At 40.5% G+C, this 18,946-nt stretch overlaps 1 protein-coding gene across 1 annotated transcript in view; it reads right to left on the bottom strand.

Moving 5' to 3' along the window:
* The window catches only part of GABRB3 (gamma-aminobutyric acid type A receptor subunit beta3), a 115,223-nt gene that overhangs the window by 5,579 nt on the left and 90,698 nt on the right, over positions 1–18,946 (bottom strand). The window contains exons 7-8 of the mRNA XM_054809374.1: positions 14,378–14,530; positions 9,817–10,061 (exon numbers count right to left, since the gene is read on the bottom strand). Of these exons, the coding sequence (XP_054665349.1) occupies positions 9,817–10,061; positions 14,378–14,530 (398 nt within the window). The remainder of the gene's footprint in view (positions 1–9,816; positions 10,062–14,377; positions 14,531–18,946) is intronic.

Genomic DNA, 18,946 nt, shown 5'->3' with positions numbered 1-18,946 from the left:
ACAGTACATTATGCTGATGAGTGCCTATAAATAAAAATAAACAACATGAACCAAAATAATGGGGCGGAGAAGCCTCAGCGGTGATTAAGAAGAATTTATTTTTCCCATGGCAGAAACCCACTGGGTACAAAAGTACGAGCTGGAGGTTTGTAGAAATAAGTTCGTGCTGTTGAGCACTATCTGTAAGCAGGGAATACACACAGCTGTAAAATACAGCCACGGATATCACCACTACTTATGGTGGTCTCTGAAAAAACCTCATTCCGGTTTCTTTGGTTTTTTTAATAAAGAGCACAAATTATGATCAGGATTTATAACAGCGTTCTGTAAAATATCTCCACAATGTGCATTTTCCTTACGAAGCTTAAAACTAAATTGCTCATCCAGGCCCCCACGGTGCCACATGTCGTCTCCTTTCCCATCTCCTCCCAGGCTTTAACTGCCCTTCAGCTTACTAAAAATGCCCCAGCAGAGACCATTTTGCTGGGCTCCACCCTGAGAGCACTGCCTTCCCCTTGCAGGCCTCTACTCCCTTCCCGTCCACCACCACAGATGTCAGCTGCTCTTTCCCTCAAGGCTTCCTGATCTCTCCCGATTCTCTCTGCCACCTGCATACATGCAGACATTAGCGTGTCCACGGGTACTTTGTCCTTCTGCACTGAGCCCTGGATTTTTGTAAATGAGGTGTCAGCTGAAAGCTTGTGTTCTGGAGGGTACGTCTATGTATTCAGGCTTCTCCTGCCCAAGGAAAGTATTAATTTGATTCCACTTATTCCATCACACTGCACAGCCTGCTTCGCCTTATCTGCCAACCTTTCATGCCACCCTAACGTAGCTCTGCCTCTGATCTGCCAATAACGCTGCCACTCCTCGCTGCTCGTCACTGCATCTATAAATCAAACCGGAAAGGTGGTCAACAAAGTTGCAACATTTGTGTAAATGCTTTGTCTGACCATACCATTGTGTCCTGTGAGGCTGTATGACAGCATATATTTTCTCAAACTATCGAATGAGACAAATTTGGAAACGTACTTTTGAAATGGATCTCTTTGTTAATAGGGCAACAGACTTGCGTGTCAAATACAAGGAAGGAGCAGATGGATAGAAGAGGTCTGCAGAAACTGAAATCAGGCTTCTGGTCTGCAGATATTCTTGAGGCCGATTCCTGCAAATTGTATTGATTCCTTCAGAGGTTTTGGATAAACCACCTAAGCTCTCAACAAAGTTAAAGCAATATATGCTAATGCTTTGTGGCAATCTTAAGGTGCTGTTGTGAGGTATGAATACTTAATATATGCAATATGTTAGAAAGTATTTGCACATAAGCATGACTTCTGAATGATTTAAGCAATGATTTAAATGACTTTGACAAATGTACACAAGCTCTCTCAATGAATAAAGAAGCAAATGAGTAATGGCAGGGTATTCTGTGCAAGTCGACTCACGTTTGCCTGAATATGCAGGTAAGGCAAAACCCTCCACGGGTGAACATAAGTTGCAGGGATTTGGACTCGCTGATCCTTATGAGTCTCTTCCAACTTGAGATATTCTATGATTCTATGAGTGCAGATCAGTGGCTCCAGGGAAACTGTTACTCCAGGTACAGATACTGATTACGAAAAGCAGCTGGAACTGATTACAGTCATGGCTACATACGACGAACAAGGCCAATGTCTCTGATAAAACTTCAGTTTTACTCCTTATGAGCTTTAGAACATAATTTTATCACCTGGATCAGAAATGTCACTGTATGTGCACTGGAAATTCTCCCCAAAATGTTAACGGCAGGCTATGCTTGAACCTTGTTATAAATCAGAAGGATGACACTGTGTATTCAGCCACTTCCCCCTGTCTCCTTGCCACCCTGCTTTAAGCTCAAGATTTCCCTTGTCTCCCTGGGCCTCCGTACTTCTTGTAGTCTTCCCTCTGCCTGACAGTGGCTCCACCTGAAGCCATTCATTCCCTTTTCCCTGCTGTGGTCTCCACTGCCGGTGCTCCCATCTCCTCCCTCACACTAGCCAGGGCTGGTTGTTTCCATGGAGTGTTTCCCAGTGAGCTCATCAAAGCAGCTGAGTACCAAATCATTAATTAAGTCTCTGCTGAATCAGCACGGATCCAAATATGCAAAACTGATGCTCTTATTTCAGAACCAATTTTAATCAAACCCCATCCTTCTCACCTCTGAAAAACTACAGCTCCTGCACCAGGGTGAAGTGATTGAATCTCACAGATCTCCATTTGGAGGCTGAGAAGCATGAAATGCTGTGAGATGTTTTATACATGGAAAAACAGATTCACTTTTGAAGATTCACCATTTCTGAGCTACACATGTTACAATACGAAGAAAAAATCCAAATACTCTAGCAGCCTAATGTCATCACACAAAAACGAGACAGAAAGAGGAGAATTAAGATAAGTCTCACAAGGAACCTCTGGTCCTTGCTCTGGAAGAACATCACATCTCCAGTAGGTTTAACTTGGATTGTACATTGTAGAGATGAACCTTCGACGCCCTTTTTAGACCTGGAAAGTCCTGAATCTGCTTCTTAATTCTAGACAAGATACTGGCTTGTTTACATGTTAAATATTATATTTTTAAAGAAATGCAAGCCAAGAGCTGTTATTGAATACCTTTCTCCAATCAAGATTCTTGGAAAACTTCAGCTATAATGCCAGTTTGGAAACAATTTACTAGGGTCAGAAAACTACCATAACGTTTGATTTACTATTAGGTAGTGTCTAAATTATTTCAGCTTCATTTAGTTCTCTGTTTAATATTCCATAAATTTTAAGGGGTACTTTACAATGAAATCTCTTTTTCCTTATAAGTCTCTCACTCTGCTACACAAAAAGAAAGAGAAGAAGCATTTTGCTCAAACCCCATAGGTATATTTAGGAGTTCATCAATCCCAAATTTTTAAATACCGTGTAAACACTTTCCATCATATGAAGCAATATAAATGCAAATAGCAGGTTTAAATAACAGCATGAAAAGCTGTCTCTGTAGTTAGTCTTGCATTATTTTACATTGAAATTACTATTCAAGTACATTATCCCACAAAACAGATCTCCCCTTAAAATTACAATAAAATGGAAATATTATTTTTGTTGGAAATTGTAATCTTGACTCAAGCTACCTGATTCTCACCTGATCTGCTCTGGTGCAAGCATCTATGGTTATGCAAGGGGCAAACTACCTGGTAGCAGTTTTCATCTTCTTTACTTATGTATAAATGGCTTTCCAACACGTAGAACAGTACGCGATCAGGCCCTAAGTGTTATCTGTTCTTAAAGCAAAATTCATTGACCACGTTATGCCTTGGGTATTTTTAAAATAATTTAAAACTGCAAGCACAATAAAAATGATAGTGTTGAGTGTCCTCCCTGAGTCTAAAAGTTAATACTTCTCTCACTACCAGTGTAATATGTTTATATTCATTAAAAAGCTCCAAAACATGAAAGAGACAATTATGCTATATCGGCCTAGTAGATGAACCCAGGGTAGTCAGCGGAACTGGGAAGATGAAATTATCTTGAAAAAAAAAGGAAAGCATGAAGAACAAAAAAAATTAGGAAGTTGCATCTTAGTATTACTGTCCCCCAAGTAAGAATAGAGTTTGACAATTAACCTTGGTATATTTGAACTGACGAAGAAAAGGACACAAATGTATGGTCATTCCTTCCCCTGTATTTTACATTGTCTGTGGATTCTTACAATCTCTGGGCTGTAGTACGGATTGCATGTACAATCCTTATTACCACATCTGGATTTGCACCATTCACACTTGTGCAAAGTGGTTGTAGGACAAAATTAGTACACACATGATTCTCCCAGTGCACACTGAATATCCCCATTGTAAGCACTACAGGACAAGAGTTCTTCCCCCAAGAACTGTGCTCATCACCCTTGACAGATATTTTTCAAAACTTGGCGTCTACTCATCACACTCATGTTTCAGAAGTATCCCACTGTTCAAAGTGGCACCAAAAAGAGTATCCAGGAAAGATGAAGATGCACAGGAGAATACTGGCAGCTTTGCCATTCTCATATTTCCCAATTTAAACTGAGTGATAATTCTGCCAAGGCAGCCAAGATATTCATTCTCAGAATAAAATCCCACTTGTGAGAACGGTTGCTACAATTAACAATTCTTTAAACGCGCTAAGTAGATGTAAGTGGCCTGAGCCTCTATTCTCAGCAATGCCTGGTAGGAAGCTGCTGCCTTGGCCGACAGCGGGGGTTTGAGCCAGGAATCTCCAGAGCTAAAAAAAATGCAGGAACTGCCTGACGAGAAGGGCCTTTTCATAAAGGGTTATGCATTATTTTTATTCAAAGGAAGCTCTTCCCACATGTCCGACAGCCACAGGGGGTTGAAGCTTGAATAAGCTTGTGTGATAGTTCCCCTCCTGACTGATACCCTGGGGCTGAACTTTTGGTCCCACCAAACTGAAAACGTAAATTGCCACAGCTTGAACTAAGAAGCAATATTTTTAGCAGGGGACTGTAACAAATCATAACCTCTGTGGACTGGCCCAGAAGGAGCAATGTCCAAAACACATGCTCACCAGCTGATTATGCCAGTAGCCTCTATCACAAGAGTGAACAACAAGTGAGACCAGGATTGCCTTAGAGCTCTCTCATGCTGATTTAGTTGTAAATTAGGCTGTATCTGAGCCTTATTTAAAAGAAATAATTTATGGAGCGAAACTGAAAGTGCACAGAGAGCTACAAATGAAGCCTGAATCTGCCAATGCAAACAGGAGAAACAAAATTGATCCATAACAATGCTGACCAATTTTCAAGGGAAAACATTTTTACAGGCCGCCTATTCTTTTCTGACAGTTTTTCCACAAACAGAGGACTTTAATTTAGGCACCGATAGCATGGGCAGAATAAATATTTTATAAAAAAATCAAGATTCAGTTCATCTGTTATCCTAGAGCTTGTACTTATATATGAACCAGTGTATCAAGGTTTTCAAGAGTTTTTGATCTGAAACTGGTACATGTACGAAAATTCGTTTAAATGAAAAAAGGAGCATCCTGTGTTCATCTCTAGTAACTGTGGTTTACTGGAAAAAGGCTGGAAAAGTTCAGTGAGGAATACTATTTACAGTGCATTATCTGAAATAAAATATGATGCAAAAGCAGTCAAAAGAAGAGACAGCTATGTGTGAAATTTCCTTTGTAGTCAAGCTGCTGATCCACAGATGAGTCATTCGTAAAGGCGCTCTCAGGTTTCATCTCATCACCAGCTCTGAATCTTCTGAAACCACTTCCAGAGATTCAGTTTAGTCAGACGTGCCTCAGTCATCGTGCCACCTTCAGCAGTGCTACACGGGAGAATACAGGACAACATTTTCCTCTCCTCACTGCTCTTCTTTGTCACCCCTGCGATGTGAGGACACCGGCTGTGCCGTTTGCATGCTTCTTTCCCTAACGCCTGGAGCTATCGGGCTCGTTGGCTTTAACACATGGGCAGAGCTGGACAAAAAGCCATAACGGGAGCAGTGAAGCCAACAGGCAGCCCGGCGGCAGCAGCTGGTGGAGCCCTCCTCAACACAGCAAGCCTCAGTGGCAGCAAATCAGGAACAACTTGGAGGGAAGTGCCTAAAAGCTTGGTGTTAGCGAGGCACATCCAGAGCAGCAGCATCAGCGTGGAGATGGCCGTGCCAGTTTTGGCTTTTCAAACCCATAACCTCCAATGCGGGACAAAGCAAATGCATGCATTAGGAAGCAGAGTTACTGAGCATGAACAGTGGCTGCTTTGCAAAGCAATTATCAAATAAATCACAAACATACCCACATCTGTAGATTTTTGTTATTATAACTCTCCTGCTCTACAATCAAATAAGACTAGGAAAGCATGAAAAGCCCTTTTGCTACTATAAGCGGAATGTTTATAACCAAGCCTGCTAGCTTGCCCACCAGACTTCATTCTCTGACATGCAAAAAAATGAACTACAATACCAGTGTCCATGCTGGTTCTACTGGTTTCCATGGGCTAAAATGCTCTTAAGTGAAAATAACATAGTATTTTCACAGAATCACAGAACAGTAGGGGTTGGAATGGACCTCTAGACATCATCTAGTTCAATCCCCTGCTAAAGTAGGATCACCTGGAGCAGGTTGCACAGGATGGCGTCCAGGCAGGTTTTGAATATCTACAGAGAAGGAGACTCCACAGCCTCTCTGGGCAGCCTGTTCCAGTGCTCGGTCACCCTCACAGTGAAGAAGTTTTTCCTCATGTTGATAGTGTGTTCCAGTTTGTGCCCGTTGCCCCTTGTCCTGTTGCTGAGCACCACTGAAAAGAGTCTGGCCCCTTCCTCTTGACATCCACCCTTTAGATATTTATAAGCATTGATGAGATCCCCTCTCAGTCTTCTCTTCTCCAGGCTAAACAGACCCAGCTCTCTCAGCCTTTCCTCATACGAGAGATGCTCCAGTCCCCTCATCATCCTTGTAGCCCTCCGCTGGGCTCTCTACTGTAGTTCCCTGTCTTTCTTGAACTGGGGAGCCCAGAACTGGAGACAGAACTCCAGATGTGGCCTCACCAGGGCAGAGTAGAGGGGGAGGACAACCTCCCTTGACCTGCCGGCCACGCTCTTCCTAATGCACCCCAGGATACCATTGGCTTCCCTCACCCTTCTCTTGTTCCCTTTGCCCGAGAGACAGACACTGCCTCAGCAGCACTCCCAGTCTCGGGTACCATAAGAGCAACACTCGAACTCAGGGCCTGAATGCCACGGCAATATGTTGTGCTGCCTCTGCTCTGCTAGTGCTGCCTCCCAACACAAACAAGTGATTTCCACAGCGCCGCAGCCCCTCCTGTCTCAGCACTGACTCAGGCTGGACCTGATACAGCACAGAGTTGTTCTGTCACTACACCCACAAGTTACAGCATCTGATGTGGACAATAAATGGACTAATGTTTATTTATTTATTTGGTTTGGTTTGTGGTATGGATTTTTTTTTTCTAGTGCCCTGAGCTAGCCCTCTAAATCAACGACAGGGAGCTCATGCACACAGTTCGTATACAAGCAAATTCAATTACTAAAACAAAACAGCAACACAAATCAACTCAAAATGGTAGTCTTAGAGACAAACTAAAAATAATGCCTTCTTCCAGTTTTATATCTGAACCCTTTTCAGTCTTCTTTCCAGCACAGCGTACATTTTGTCAGTCATCAAATAGTGGTGATAGCTGCAAAGGGGGCTGCCTGTTTTTAGGCACTCTCCCAGTCTTTAAAAATGTTGCTCAGCCCCAAATCACATGAGATTTGAAATATTTCCCAAGATTAGAAACTTTCCCTTTCGGAATGGAAATAACCTCCATGGAAGCCTGAAGCCTCATCAAAATGAAGAAAACAATAATTTCATTGAACTCATGCAAGGTAGTCTTCATCTGTGGCTCTGAGCCTCCCTTACTGTGCAGTATGCCCTCCAGTTTGTGAGCCTCTCTCGGGACATCCAGCCCCTGAGTCGCAACTCTAAAGCAAGAAGCAAGCAAATGCCAAGCAGATGCTATTTCCATCAGATTCAATGATCTTCAAGAGCCACTAAAGGATAGGTTGGACGTTAATGCCTGTTTATTGCCCCCGAAGAGATCAGAGCCAAGGTTGCAGAGCTTTCAGGTACTGTCTTCCATTACAAGTATGATTAAAAAGTCTGGCATAACCACCTGTCCTGCTACATCCATGGATGCCTGTACAGCATGGTACATGGTGGGCGTGATCCAGAACCATGGAAACCATTTTCCTGCTTCAGCGCTACAGTGTCTGGAAACCCTGGTAAGCTTTGTTCAAAGTAGATCTGCTAGATGGATTCTCCTTGAGCTGCTCATCCTGAAAGCCATGAGACCTCCTACCTGTTCTGAGCAATTCCCTCTGCTTTGCATTTGCCAGTGTTTTTCAAATCAGAAATTCAGATTTGACATCCTACATCCACTGAATCTGCATTTTCTGTCTATTCTTTGTTTCAAAGGAAGATTTCTGATCAGCTCTACCCAATGTCCCTGTCTTTCTCTGTTGTGTGCTGGCACTGCTTCTCTGAAGGGACTGAATCCAGTGACTGCAACGAAGCTCTGTTGACTTCACCAGCTGAGCCTGGAGACAAAATGTTTTCCACAGAGATTGGGACCATACCTCACTATTTATCCTAGATCATTGGAACAGCAAATATTCACAGCCAGTATGAGTATATGTGTTTCTACAAAGCATATAGAGTTCCCTTTCACAGCTGAGACTACAAGGGACAAAGCAACACACTCTTCTTTCAGCTCTGGTGTGCTGCTGAATTTGTATCCTAATTTCATTCATACATGGTTGACATTAAACCAGCAGAAAAATCAGAAAAATCCATGATATTTGCTTAGGATAGTCCAGAAAGAAAAGGCTGTAAGTCAAAAGTGAGAAAAGAAAGGCCTGATACATGGTCTGATCAGATCTGGGACATAAACATGACATGAGCTGGGTATGGAAACCCCTCATTTTCATTAGTTAAAGTTCATATGCTTCTTTTGACAATATAGACCAATTGATCTCAGGATAGAACAGTGAGACATGGGGTGCTATTGGGCGCATTAACATGACTTGTACTGAATTATGTAAATCATTTAAATGGATGAGATTCACCAGATGGTTTCCACTGGGAGAACTGAACCTTAGTGCATACATCTGCATTACCTGCTAGCAGCTAAAATCTTCTCCATTGCTTTCAATTCTGATACTCTTTTTTTCCCATCTGCTTTTTTTATTATTATAACTATGTATTTTTCCAGCAAAGGGAATTCATTCTTCCTGCTAGCTTAGTCCTAAGCAGTGCTGCCAACTGTGATGAGAATTTGGTTTCATAATATAGTGGACAAAAATAAGTTTATTGGTGTCAAGATATGAGTGTCAATAATTAGGTGTAATTCTGCATTACATTTACTATAGCAGAGAGAATCATTAGGATCAACAATTACAGCTAGAAATTACTTTTATGATACTGGTCTTTAATGAATAGGTAGTAGTGTCACTGTGAACTCTTCTAATTTATAGCTGATAGAAAAAACAGTCTTACTCAACAGAACTGAATGAAAAAGCCTCACTGGGAGCATTTTAGCCAAAAAAGATGTTCTTTTCAAACTGACATGGCTTGCTAACATCATATAGTGTGAAATACCTTGAATTTGTCTTCCAAAGGAACAAAAAAGGATATTCGTTGGATGAAGTAATACTCCAGGCAAGGAAATAGGCTGGAGCGTAATCAGCTCAGACCATGCCAATATAGTGCTTCAGAAATCAATCTGAAAGTTTCTCTAGGAATCATAAATTTCTGCTGGTCTTAAACAGCAGCAGATGACAATGCCACACACAGTGGTTCAGCTATGTTGGCCAATTAATTAGCATGCAGAACTAATCCCTTATCTGTTCTCTCCCATTTTAAATGTGTCTGCTCTAAGTGAAGTAAGAAAAAGCATGCTCAGATCCTGGATTCCCCTACGTAGGTACTTAAACAAAATCACAATTAAATTATATTTGATTTAAACAAATAAATGTGTTTGTAAATCTGGGCCTTTATTTTCAAGCTAGTTGCACTCCCATTGTTATCTTCTTACAGTTACTTGTTACACAGATCATGTTTACTTCAATTTCTATATGCCTAAATATATTCTTCTGTGTAGGTTCTTGAATATAAAAAAACCAAAGTTTGCCCACAAAAAACGTGATGTGGTTGATGATGTTTTTACGCATGATTTCTTTTGTTTATTTCAGATACTTAGTGTTTGTAATAAAAGAAAAGAGAGACTATATATAGATTAAAGAATCCTACCCGGTTGCCTTCAAACTTTGAGCGATCGTTGTTTGCCTTTGCTGTTTTTTCTGCAAGTTTCTTCTGCCTTTGAGGGCCCTTCCCGAAGAAAATGTAGTTGACAAAGGCGTATTCAAGTAAGGCCAAGAAGACAAATACAAAGCAGCCCATAAGATACATGTCAATGGCTTTAACATACGGAATTTTAGGCAAAGTCTCTCGCAGATGAGTGTTGATTGTTGTCATAGTCAGCACAGTTGTAATTCCTACACAAAGAAAAAAAGAGCACATATAACTCTAAGCAAATCATGCTTCAATTTTATTTTCCTCTTTGGCAAATCTGCCTTGTTAGTGTGAAGAAGCTTAAAAACTTGTGAAAGATATCTCGCAGGTGACATCCTGCAAAAGAAAGTAAAATTAAAGCTTGATGCATTATTATTCTGCCACAATATTTCCTTCACATGATCGGGGGGAACAGCTAACAAGGGGGGACCTGGCACCACCGCTATGAGTTAACACAGCTTTATGGAAGCCACTGTAGCTGTGAAGACCAAACTGATCTGTGAGAGGAAGGCAAACCGTCTGCCAAACATTAAAAGGTGTGCAGCACTGCGACACTCAACACAATGGAGAGAACTTTTTAAAAAGTAACAGAACTAATTAGAGGTCTGGATAGATAAAACCATGTGCACACACTAAGGCAGAGTGTTTGTATAGATGGTGAAAGATTCCTCTCATGCCGTTTTGAACTTCTAAGAGTTAAGCAGTTGGTTGAATTTGGTCCTGCAGGGCCCCTCTGCAGTAGATGGAGAGAGACAGGAACCTTTCTAGAGCAGTTCATCTCATCTATTTTAGACACCTGTTTCAGGAAAGGACAATATAGAAGAGGGATTTGAGATAGCTAGTTTAGAGCAGTAGTCTAATTTTTACGCAGAAAGAAGTGAGATGAGCAGTGAGAGGCAGTGAGAGATGTGTATTTGTGGGAAGAAAAAGCCAAGGAGGGAGAACAGCATTTTTATAGTGATCGACTGGACACTAATAAAGTACCTAGAAAAATCTATAAGGTATGTCAAACCCTCATTTATTTACCTAAGGATGGACATAGCACCTGAAAATATATTGCAGAGCACTGTTTTGAAAAGCTGGTAAGAAAAGCAAATTTATTGTCAGTCTGCTTGAATTCACAATAAACTGCAGGGTCTGTATCTCTGCTGGAAATTTTATGGGAATCGCAAATCACAGGTGGCTGAAAACACTGATTTGTGGAATAAGTCTACATTGGTAAAAGAGGCAAGCCATTCTAATAGGTACGCTCCATTACTATTCTCTGATTCCATAATTATACCATCAGTTTGTAAGTAGTCACTAAAACGGAGGCAGAACAAAAATAAAGAATGAAAGAAAATTGTTGCCATATTATAAAGCACAGCTCCTTTTACCTGAAGAGACAGAAATAAAGACAATATAACTCAAAATCAAGTTGGTGCTGTAAACAGTGTCACTCCAGGGAACTGTAGTAGTAGTAGCCTATGAAGTTCTGTAACAGATATTTTGTGTATTTAGTAGGTTAGCATCATGTGGTTTTTCAGTGCTTTTCCTCTAAACTGTGAAACAAATGTGTGTTGATGTCAGATGTTACATAGCTTGAAATACAGCAGAAATACACACAGCACAAGCTTATTTAAAAATTGTATTGGGTATAATGCACCCAGATCTGCAGTAAAATGAGTATAGCTGACACATTATTTTTACCTAAAGAAACTTTGACAAAGTCTTTAGAAAATCTCCATGCCAGCACAAGGAACAGGGGTGAGAAAGCTGGAGGACTGCAGCAAGCACTATCAGAGGTTTGCAGCCCAAGGGATTTCTCTAGCCTGAATTAGCTTCTTTCTTTGTAGGATTACCTGCTGCTGCTTCCCATAAGGGATTCCAAGTTACCTAGGATCAAATTGATTCTTGTATCAGAAATCCCACAGATGCCTTTCAACACACCCTAGGCATCTCACTATCATCTCACAGATGCTTACCGAAGCCTAGGTTAACAAGGGACTTAGAAGCCTGCCCAGTGGGGGTTATAATGCCCACATTTTTGGTGCCTGTTCCCAGGCTGGAATCTAGATTCTAGAGATAAGTCCTTAAACTCCACACAGGCAGAGTTTGGTGGCTTTCTTGGTGATCCAGAAGATTAAGCACACTGAACAGAAAGGCGGCTATCACTAACCAAAAGGAAATATGTCCCCTAGGAGATCATGACACCCTGCAGGCAAATGCCCTTCTGAAGATCAATAATTTATTTTAAAGCACAGCTGGAGGAGAAGCAGATGACACTCAGCAATCACAGAAAAATAGGATAATCTTGTGATTACAGTCCTCTCCAAGAGTGAGAACTCTAGAGATTATTTTTCTCCTCACTCAAAGGACTGAATCAAGGACCTTCTAGGGCTAACTAGCAAAAACTCAGTTTAGAGCAGAATTGATGGTTTTGAATATTTCTCTTGAGATCAGCCCTGTATCAGCCTCTATCTGCAGTGTCCATAGCACATAGTCTCTGGAATGAGCTGCCCTTTGCTTCATGCCTGGGTTTCTCTGTTGAGGCAACCACTTGGTTCAGTGCAGGCTGGAGGACAGATGGCATGTGCAGTGAGGGACCAGAGACAGGAGCGAAACATGGAAGTGAATGAACTAGAATGAGGCCCTTGCAGAGAACACAGGCTTCCTGCAGGGCTTGAGTAAAAGCTTGTCTCCGTGTCCCTAAGAATTGCACAGAGTCCTTCCTCTAACAAATACCTAGGCCAGCAGGCCTTACCCTCCTCTGCACTGCACATTTCAGAGCTAGTTACGTATGTCCAAAGGTGCTATATTGCCTTTAAACTTCTACACCATTTCATATCAGCTTCAGACTCATAAGAGGGGCAATACAAATGAATATGGGATAGACCCATGGTACTGAACTTTATTATACAAATATCGCAGACATAATCACCAAGGCACTAACTGTTTTCTCAGAAGAACCTACTAGATGGATTTTCGTCCTCTCAAAAGGACTTTCTGTCAATTGGAAATAGAACATCTGGGCTCCTGAGCTTGCTGTGAATGTACTCTTTGACTTTTGTTCTAATATTTGTGTTATCACAGTATGATACCTGATGAACTTCTGCTACACAGAAATAGGCCACATGAGACAGTCCTATTCCTTAAACAAGAAAAAACTGCATGAACCCATTATAGAAGGGCACGGAATGTCACTGGGTTTGCACCTTCTGTCTAAGCATCTGTTCTCTGCAGTCCTGGCCGGCATGTAAAATCTAGATGCTGACTGACATGTTTGAAGCATTCCCTTCACTTGGTCATAATGTCTCTAGGGTGGATCTTTGGTATCCAGTAGTTCATTTATGAACACATTAGAGGTGTTTGGACTCTATGTCCCACCTCCCATTAAGCTACTACTTAGCTGCAACCTGCTGAACATGCACTAGCTGCTGAGTGGTAATGCCAGATTGTGTCATGCCCATATGTACCAGTTAATCCACAGTATCTGTAGAATTACTGTACAGTAACTGCAGTTAATCTACAATATCTTCAGTTATCCAAGTTCAGATGCTAGGATGTAATATTATATTGCTCAAAGGTATAGCTGTAAATGCCCAGCATGCTTTGGTAGGAAGGACCTTGGGAGGTACGGGGTACAGAGATGGGGAATCATATGGGCATTGGTTGGAGTCCCAGTTTGCTGTGTTAAATATCAGAAAAATAAGGGAACTAGGGAATATGTTCCTGTTTTAAGAAGAGGAGAGAGTATAGCAGGAAGTTATACAGCATAGGCATTGGGTAGGAAGGTATGTGCTATTGGGAAGCACAGGGTTCAAGATGGGATTTGGGATGAGATGAGAGGCAGCAGTAGTCATAAGGACTTATGGATCCATTTAATCTTCCTTGTCTATAGCTATCCCCGAGTATGCTTTGTAACAGATGAAATATTTCCTGTAAGAGACTTTGAAGCCATCTTCCCTTATCTAAAGGATACTTTGATCTGCAAAGGTCTTGGACAGGGATCACCAACCTGTGCCAAATCCATGTTTATCTGCCATGAGGTAAATGACACTTTAAGTTGTGATAAAAATGCGCTTGGCGTACTGTGCGTTCTGATGGTGAGGTGAGATGTCATGGTCTGTAGCTGACGCACCCCTGAGCTATGAACTAGCACATGCTTCTTGAGGTCTGTTCCTGCCACTGAGTTAAAGCACCTAGGACCTCAGGTGGAAGCTTGGAGCCACACTTGTCTTCCCACACTGACTATGATTCTGGAGCTGGTCCCCTCACTGAAGTTACTGACAACAACTTTAAATTTGATGAGAACAAGGCTGGGACCTGTATGAGCAGCTCATGTCACAGATTTAGTGGTAGCCACATTCTTGCATGCAGGGGAAAACTCATCACTTTTGAGGCAATACTGAATGACATGATTTTGATGTAAATTATTTCGGAATATCAAAACACTGACATCACATTGCAGTCTTTAACAACCTCCAAAAGGCTACATTCAGTCTGACATTTTAATGTCCCACTCATTCTTAGCACATACCAAGGGCAACTCTTGCTGCTGATGCATCATAATTGATCCAGAATGACACCCAGGATAAAATGGTAATCAGTATGGAGGGCATGTAAGTTTGAAGAATAAAGTATCCAATATTTCTCTTCAACCTGAAGCTCAGTGAGAGTCTTGGATAGGCACCTGAGGAAAGGGAGGGGAAAACAGAGTTATTTACACTGAAGAAACGACACTTGCAGATACTTGTCTTCAGTTTCTGCAGAAACTAAGGCATGCACATTTTATGGGGTAGTATGACATCTGCAAAACAGTAGGGAAAACGCCTTCACTGTATTATTGGTTGGTATTAAAAGAAACCTTGCAGTGAATATAGTCATATCCAAGCAATTTGTATTTGGGAAGAAAAGAGAGAGTCAGTTATCCTAGATTATTGAACAGATGGGTGAGCACCAGTTAGTTTTTAAAAACAGATGCTTAGGTCTCCATGTAAAATGCTTATCCAAATACACAGTTTTATGTATAGTGTTTATATTGAGAGAATTAGTAATGATGTGTATAGTTCTTCATTTACATGGAAGAGTTGCTCATGAGATGGCACTTCTTAATTACATTTGAACTATGAGAAAGATGCTACCTGTGGTGTCAAAAATAAATTGTAATGAATCCCAGTGAGGAAAAGCCTTCAGACTAGATCCAAAGGCCTCTAACATCAATTAGAGCTGGACAGACTTTTTATTCCAAAAATATTTTAAGCAAAAAAAGAGATGTTTTTATATCTCTGGGTATATATATACTATATATACATAGGATTCATGAATTGTTACAACTGGAGCAAATAAATAATGAAAAAAATTAATAACCTCAATGTCAATGTTTCAAACAAAACTTTTTATTATTTAGCTTCCATTTTGTGTATTTCAAAATTGGTGTTAATCTTATTGAATATATTTTATGTATTTAGAAATCTCAAACAGTTAAAAAAATGTGACTTCTTTCACCAAATGCAAAGAGGATGAAATCTGAGTACAGCTGTACAAGAAAACGGTAGTCATTCACATATTAGCTCCATGTACATGTCAGTGTTTGCCTTACTATTCTTAGATATGATACTTCTAATAGCTCATCTAAAAGCTCTAGTTATGGTCAATATCCTAAAAAACATTTTTTAACATACCGAGGGCCCAACTAGGTATTAGATCACATCCTACCCATTCTAATGCAAATATGTGCAAGATATGAAAGATTATGTCTAGAAACAAAGAAGAAAATTACAAACTTCCCTTTAAATTCAGTTTGTATGTTTGCATATGAGCATTAATAAATTATATTTACCCATGTACACAAGAATAATGGATTTCCTGAGAAAGAAAGCGAAAGAAGGAATAGAAAACTGCAGATTTCTCTTCATCGCATTCCTGATAGATATTTCTGAGTCATATGACAGAAAAAATGCTACACCGTTTCCAGGCAGCAGAAACATCCAGGGAGTATCAAACTTTATGCAACTATCCTTAACTGTTTTATCAAACAATCCCAGAACTATCACCAGAAAAAGAAATAGCTGGTAGATGTATTTGGTTGCTGTGATTACTTCAATCGGTAATAATTTTGTCCAGGATTAAACGCCTTCTAGTTTCACCAGTAGAAGAATATTGGTAGAGTCAGAAGAATTTATTTCATCATGAAAATGTGACCAAGGTTTTCTGCTGTCTAAAGCAGTTAACATAATTTTCAGCAAAGAATCATTTAGACTTTAGCTTGCTTAACATATTCATTTTCCAATGAGCAATGTTTAATTTCAAAGGACAAATTCTCTCTTTGAAACCACGCAAGCTTTTTTGCTAACAAGGCTTAACTTTTTCATGGAGCTTCTTATGAAATGGTTTTCATGGTCTTCTGTCTGCAGACTATGTAAATAAAACAGGAACATACCCTGACATCACGAAATACATTTAAAATGTAGCAGACTTCTTCACCTTTCTGCAGCAAGATTAATGCACCAGACAGAAATCTTTCTAAAGCTCTGTTGAGGAAAATTATTTCATATAATACACCACTCATGTAAAGGATTCTCAATAAATCTCTTCCTTTCCAAAAGTCCTGTCCAGGTCTGGGTGTTTGTGGAATATCATTGAGAGAGATGATGACTGGAAAATCTCCCATAAAGTACTGATTCTTCGATAAACAGTCTGAAGGATTCATTCAAGTAGGTTCAGTGGAACTGAATCACTGAATGAAAGCCTCTTCTTGGGCTGCTCTAGTGCCAAGGGCACTGGAAGCACTGGTGAACTTCAGACAAAAAAGAAAGAGAGCACTTTGCTGCTGATAAAGCAGGGAAAATGGTATGGATGGAGGAGGCACGTGACAACAGTGGAGAGATGTAATGTGTCAGGTATGTCAGCAGTCTTCAGTCCTGAACTGAGAAACAGTGTAACAGAGCAAACTTTAGACATTTATTTTGAATGCTTCACCCGTGGCCATCAGCCATTACCTCATCACCATCTCTGTCTAATGAGATAAGGTAATTACTGAAACTAGTGGAACCTGGCCTTAAAGATGGACTCTCCAGACAGATTGTCTCAAGGCCAGAGATGTCAACGTAAAGCTGTTTCAAGTACCAGGTTCTTTGCCCTGAAGCTGGAAGAGAGAACCCTAAGAACCATGCCTAGGGCCAGGGCTGTCAGTGCTGGCTGTCTTCCTGCTCTAGAGATGAAGCGGGACTGTAGCACAGAGATTCGGTTGAGAACCTGCAGGTGCACTGTTCCTTTTGAGATGCCCTATGACATCTCAGACACCAGCATGCAGCTGGTGGATATGACATAGCCCCTACATCTTTTTGATCAGCAGCTGGAGACTAAGGCGGCTGCCCTATGCCATCTCAAATAGCAGTTGATTAAGTGACTCCTTTGAACTGCATACACATGAGCTAGGTGTCTAAGCTCCAATTACATTTACAGGAGAGTCAGTTCATCTAGTCAATCTAGTAAATGAAACTTAGAATTATCCATTTCCTCCTCAAATAGACTGTTATTGGTGGACTGAATTCATCTCCAGACTTCATGGACTGTATTGACTAGATTCCCATCAACTAAGACATCTAGTTCATACGTAGACACTGAAATTACATTCACCTTAAATCAGAGCAAGATGAATCCCAGCTCTGCAAGTCTCAGGGTAGGTGGTGAGGGTCTGCAGCTCCTGGGCAATCTAACCAAAAGTCTTGCTGGCATCACAGCTACTTACTGGAGTTGACACATTGCTCAGTTTCATAGAGGTAAATAGAATGTCATCCTGTTTTGTGGTTATTTTCCAAGCTCAAATTTTATTGGAAGGTCTGGATCTCAGGAAATTTCAGAATAATTTGGTCTTTGTAGAGTTCAGGTTGAAACTGAAACATGAACTGGTAGCCTTGTTTTTTCAGACTATGCAGCTGGAGTTCTCCTTTAGGTAGCTCTCCCTGAGACTACAAAAGTTTGTATTACTTTCACCTGTATTGCTTTTATGCCTTTCACAGATGATCTATTGGCCCTGCCTCCAGCCTGCCATCTCTGCTATAATATCTCACCTCCAGCAAATAGACCATAGGAATCTGTGGAAAAAAAGAATTAAAAGAAGGAACATTTCTTATTTCCCTTACCCGTTTCCTCCTCTTTGGATGGCTAAAACTCAGTGAAAAGGATGGGTCCTAACCTGCATGGAACAAAGACTGTAAACTCAGATCTTTATTTATCTAAGAAGGAACCATCTTCTGTAATTTATTTAATAAAAATGGATTTCTTGGTGAGCTCAACAATTACACTGTTACTTGCCTGATTATGCTTGGATAATGATTTGTCAATTAAGGCTCAGTACATTTAGAGATTAATTACCAAGAAATTCTAGTTGTTAACATTCCATCAAAATTTGTTTTTGCCTAAGAACAGTGTTGTTGTGCAGGGACCAGATTTGTTTCCCTTCCTCCCATCTCATATAACATGTTGATGTATATGGGCTAATCTATATAGTACAGAAATAACAGAATTTGGCCTGAAGTATTTACATCTAACAACAGTATTGAGACTGCAGGCATGAAAACAAATACTTAATCAATAACTGAATCAAAATATTCCTCTTTCATATATTTGAACACTTGGTGAAAAGTAATTACTTGTTTCTGTTTCAATTTCATTAAAAGCTAGCAAGCTGAAATATCTAGCTCCAAGGCTAAATTAGTCTCTTGCTGTTTTATCCAAGTATGAACCAAGAAAACAGGGTTGGTCAGTTACAGAATTCTTATTTTAATCTGTTCTTCTGGGAAGGTTCTTCAGCTAATTGGAAATGTACTTTACAGACTGATCTTTCAGAATACAGCAAATAATTAATTTTCAAATCTTTTAAGACTACCCTCCTCTTACCAACAGGTAATCTTGCTCTGACTGCTGTGCATCTTGAAGCTATTAGGTGGTGTTTTATGTATCCCCATTCCTGTTCAGTTTCTTAGCATTCCTGGATAACAAACATTTAGGAGGTGGATTCAGCTCCCAGGTCTAGGGACTAAATTTCAGGTGTTTGCATGCAGATATGTACACATGGACAGTGCATAAGCTCTCAGTATAAACC

This window comes from Grus americana, chromosome 1 (assembly GCF_028858705.1).
Source record: "Grus americana isolate bGruAme1 chromosome 1, bGruAme1.mat, whole genome shotgun sequence".
In the NCBI taxonomy this organism is placed as follows: Eukaryota; Metazoa; Chordata; class Aves; order Gruiformes; family Gruidae; genus Grus; species Grus americana.
This window is presented reverse-complemented; position numbering and strand designations above follow the sequence as displayed.